At 41.9% G+C, this 5,016-nt stretch overlaps 1 protein-coding gene across 1 annotated transcript in view; it reads right to left on the reverse strand.

The window, feature by feature from the left end:
* Window positions 1-317: 317 nt before the first annotated feature.
* Window positions 318-5,016, reverse strand: part of TNFSF14 (TNF superfamily member 14) — a 13,880-nt gene continuing 9,181 nt past the window's right edge. The window contains exons 3-4 of the mRNA XM_087707936.1: window positions 2,721-2,768; window positions 318-849 (exon numbers count right to left, since the gene is read on the reverse strand). Coding sequence (XP_087564062.1) covers window positions 428-849; window positions 2,721-2,768 — 470 coding nt within the window. The 3' untranslated portion in view covers window positions 318-427. The remainder of the gene's footprint in view (window positions 850-2,720; window positions 2,769-5,016) is intronic.

Here is a 5,016-nt window from a genome sequence, read left to right on the forward strand (position 1 = left end):
GATTTTACAGAATTTCAAATAATAATAACAATAATGTATAAAAAAATAGAGTCAGCCTTCTCCCACCCACCCCCAAAAAAGAAGTGAATCTGTTACCTAAAACAGGCACTTTGGATGCCAGTCATGAGTGGACAGCTCAGCAATGAAAGAAATGTCAGCTAGCTCTTTGAAGAAACAGGCGAAGTTCACCTATGACCTCCCTCCCACACCAAATATTTTCTCACCCATTTTTATTTTGGTCATGGCCAACCAACAGCTTATCAAACAACTTTTTCTCCTAAAAAAAACAACGAGCGTGGGCCTCTTGCCCTCCTTCCTTCAACATAGTTGAAGAATACCTGAAGCAACACTGAGAGATGACCCCACCACAGTACAAGGAAGGGGCCCTTCTCCAATGCTCAACTAAAATCAAGTCTCTGCGCAGCCTTTAGATCATGAAGGTGCCGAATTGTGATACTGAGTCATCTTTGTACAATAACAGCTCCTGGTTTGTTACTTTGGTGAACATTTCGTCCTCCTCTTCTAGGTACACCATCCCGGCAAGGAAGCTGTTGCCGCGCCACTGTTCACTGTCCTTAGAGTTGCAATAGGTAATATAGTTGGTCAGAAGTAATAGCTCCTTAGGATACCGAGATGTCCTTTTGTAAATGCTGTGGGTGAAAAGGGAATTCCTCTGCTGTTGGGCCAGACAGTTTGAATATGCCAAGCTGAGCTTGGAGTAGACATAGTAGTAGCCAGATCTGTTGCAAATCAGGGAACCAGCTTTGTAGTCCATGCCGTGCAGAAAGGCAAACCCGTTCTGATGTTCCCACTGCATGACTCCATCTCTAATTGCAGTGTCGGGGGATTCTGGAAAACACAACCAGTCTTGTTTTATAGATGGGCGGAGAGGTAAGCAAACAATTTTCATGGAATCTTCACTAACGCGCTCTACATGGGGCTGCCCCTGAAGAGTGTTCGGAGACTGCAGTTGGTCCAGAATGCAGCCGCGCGAGCGATATCGGGTGTACCTAGATACACCCATGTTACACCTATCCTCCGCGAGCTGCACTGGCTCCCCATTGATCTCCGGACGCGCTTCAAGGTGCTAGTCGTTACTTTTAAAGCCCTACATGGTTTAGGACCTGGCTAGCTGAGAGACTGCCTCCTGCCATTTACCTCCCAACGACCAATAGGGTCACACAGATTGGGCCTCCTCCGGGTGCCATTGGCTGGTCAATGTCGGTTGGCGGGTCCCCGGGGGAGGGCCTTCTCTGTAGCTGCTCCGGCCCTATGGAACGATCTCCCCGTAGAGATCCAGACCCTCACTACTCTTCCGGCCTTCCCTAAAGCCACTAAGTCCTGGCTGTTCCGGCAGGCCTGGGGCTGTTGATTAGTATCCAGCCCCACTCCAACTGTATGCATGTTGTTGTAATTTTTAATACTTGTATCCTTATTTTAAATGTTTTAATATATGTTTTGTCTTGTCTGTAAGCTGCCCAGAGTCCCAAGGGAGTGGGCTGCATACAAATGTTAATAAATCTAAATCTAACTAATAGATCAGCAATGAAAAATAATCTTAACAATCTGGCTTCAAAACACACACGTACGCACACAGAGAACCCTGAACGTTGGAAAATCATTGCCTCCATTTAAGCTGAAACGTCATTTTGGGAAGGGAAAGGGCAGTAAGCTCTGAGCTTTACCTTCCTCATCCCCACAGCCAGGTTCATTTCAACATAATATGGGTGCCGCTTTGCTGTAGATATGAGAAATTGAAATTTAATGAATTTATATGCTTCCCAATCCCGAAGGACTCCGGGCGGCTTACAGAATAAATTCTAAAAAAAAAATAAAAATTAAAAATAGAGAAAGAAGAAACAGATTTGAAAGGAACACGTCATGCACTCAATGTAGGCGGCGCTGGACCTCATTCATGAGTTCAACAGCCCCAGGTCTGCCGGAATAGCCAGGTTTTGAGACAGCTACCCTCAGCTATGGTGCTCACTGGGTGATTTTAGTAGATAATTCCTCTCTCTTTCTTAGTCTACCCTCCATCACAAGGAATAAATTGAACTTTAACTTTTAACTTTTAATAGATTTATATGCCGCCCAATCCCGTAGGACTCCGGGCGGCTTACAGATAAAGTTAATATAAAGAGTTAAAAATAAAGAACAATTTAAAAAGAAACAATGTAAAAACAAGACACCATACGCTCAATTTGAGTGGGGCTGGAACTCATTCCTGAGTCAACAGCACCAGGCCTGCCGGAATAGCCAGGTTTTAGTGGCTTTTCGGAAGGCCGAGAGAGTGGGGAGGGTCCAGATCTCTATGGGTAGGTCGCTCCACAGGGTCGGAGCAGCTACAGAGAAGGCCCTCCTCCGAGGAGCCGCCAGCCGGCATTGTCCGGTCGACGGCACCCGGAGAAGGCCCAGTCTGTGAGTTCTTATCGGCTGATGGGAGGTATGTGGCAGGAGGCGGTCTCCCAGATATACCATCTTACTCTCCTGGAAGGAAAGTGGAGCAGAAACCTAACAGAGAAATAAATGACAACCTGAATGTCTGAGTTAGCTCTGCAGGTATCTAAAGCAATGTTCCTCGATCTCAGCAATTTTAAGAGGTGTGGATTTCAACTCCCAGAATCTCCCAGTCAGATCTCAAGGATCCTGTCTTATTCACAAGCAGCTTCCATGCATTTAAAAGCTGAATAGAAATACGGCTTCATAAGAAGATTTCCTACCTAGTGTCAGATGAGCAGATGGTCTTTTGAGAGGAAGTTTGGGTGGAGCTGTTGAAAAGGAATAAGATGAAAGTGATTGTTATCAAAACAGGTACCAGCTTGAGAAGGCTCTATAAAAACTCAATGCAAGCTAACGGAGGCATATTACAAACATTGCAAATGATAGAATGCAATTATACATTGAAAAATAAAATGGACTAATTATGTGCACTAAAACTATCAATAACATTAAACTCCCTTTCGTGACTCCATAGTGCCTGTTCGGGTAGAGTCTGGGTGACTGGAGAGACCTGAGTATTTACTGGCTGGATGCCCTTCCTGACACCTACATGGAGTTTGCAGCAGATATTTTTTCTGTATGCCCTAGGAGAGAAACATCGGCTACTATCTTGGATTGAACTTTCAATTTTCTGAGTGGGAGGTGAGTGTCTTCACCACTAGGATCGCCTGTTCTATAAATGTCCTGTAAGAGCCGAGGTGGTGCAGTGGTTAAATGCAGCACTGCAGGCTACTTCAGCTGACTGCAGTTCAGCAGTTCGGCTGTTCAAATCCCACCAGGCTCAAGGTTGACTCAGCCTTCCATCCTTCTGAGGTGGGTGAAATGAGGACTCAGACTGTGGGGGCGATATGCTGACTCTGTAAACTGCTTGGAGAGGGCTGAAAGCCCTATGAAGCGGTATATAAGTCTAACTATTGCTAATTTGGGAGCAAGAGATGATGTTCTCTCCCTGCATTTGCTAACTAGACTTTGAAGAGTAGGAGTATCTTTCTGAAGCAGGACCTGGTACCAAGACAGGTGCAGAATGGAAAATGTAATCATTCAGAAAATCAGGTTCCGCTCATTAGGACTTTGTGAATCAATATCAGGGTCTTAAAATTGTGCGTGGAAAAGGATGGCCATCTAGGTATATTCCTCCCAGAATTGATTGGGAATTAAAGAAGAGCATCATGTTTCTCTCCCCTATTCAATTGGGCCAATCAAGGTAACTGTCAAATAATTTTTGAGAAAATTGCATGGCCTGGCTAGACAAATTGCATTTATTGATGTTTTACTTGCTTTACTGATCTGGTTGGGTTCAGAAGTTTCAAGATCACAACTTTCAGAATTCTAATGGTTATGCTGTTTGAATGTCATATTTCATTGGGGAGATCTGGTGGGAAAAACAATTCTCAAATAGTAATTCTTGTGGCTTGTTTGGTAATAGACACTTCTTGCTTTCACTCTTTCCACGGCTGTTTCTATCAAGATGTATACTGTACATCTTTTTTTTTATTGATTCTTCACACGCCTACGGTGTCTCACCCACAGCATTTCTCCATGCTTAGAATAGGTTACTATGAGTTGTTCCACTAATGCATTATACATTATTCCCTTAAAGTGTGGAAAAATTGACACAATGTGCAACCAGAGGTATAACTGAGAGGGTGAGTAATGGAAGGTGTCAGTTTAAAGCCAATTTAATTTTTTAATTTTATTTTTTTAGCAGATTTTTAAAATTATTTTTTCCCTTCTACAACACCTTACGGTCATTACATCAACATTGATATGTCATCATACCTGTACATGTATATAATATTTCGCTTCTATATTTACACACCTTTATACACAGTTCTATATATATTTATATATATTATTTTTGGCTTAATTAATTTTATTCTTGTTTTGCAGCCATTTGCACCAATTGTTCCAAATTTCATAATATTCCGACTCTTCTTTATCTTTTAATTTCAGGGTTAATTTATCCATCTCTGCACAATCCAAAGTTTTTTTAATCATTAATTCATCCGAGGGGGTATTATTTTGTTTCCAGCATTGGGCAAATGCTATTCTAGCTGTAGTTAGCAGATGTGTTAATATGTACTTTTCTTTGTATATTTGATTATTCCCAGTAAAAAGATTTTGGGTTTGTATTTTATCTGTTCTCCTGTAATTTCTTGCACCCGTTTCCAAATTTTTGTCCAATATTTTTGTGTTTCCGGGCAGGTCCACCATATGTGATAATAAGTCCCTTGTACTTTTTTACACTTCCAGCAGGTCGGCTTCATGTTTGGGTATATTTTAAACTCACCCAAGGAAATATAGAATTGCTATTGTCTTATCATATAGTGAAAAATCGATCAAGATTTGACTTTAGTTCCCTAATCAAGTGATTTTTTTTGTTCTTAGTTGTTAATCATCCAAAGGTGCTGTGTTTTCCCCAAAGGTGCTCTTTCCAAAAGGCAACTGGACTTCCTTGGTTTTATTTTTTTCTTTTGAAAGCTTTGTCCGTTACGATAATAATGAAGTGAAGAAGCT

Source organism: Thamnophis sirtalis, unplaced genomic scaffold, assembly GCF_051295495.1.
Source record: "Thamnophis sirtalis isolate CommonGarterSnake01/CBP01778 unplaced genomic scaffold, rThaSir2_p1.2 scaffold_3, whole genome shotgun sequence".
Taxonomy (NCBI): domain Eukaryota; kingdom Metazoa; phylum Chordata; class Lepidosauria; order Squamata; family Natricidae; genus Thamnophis; species Thamnophis sirtalis.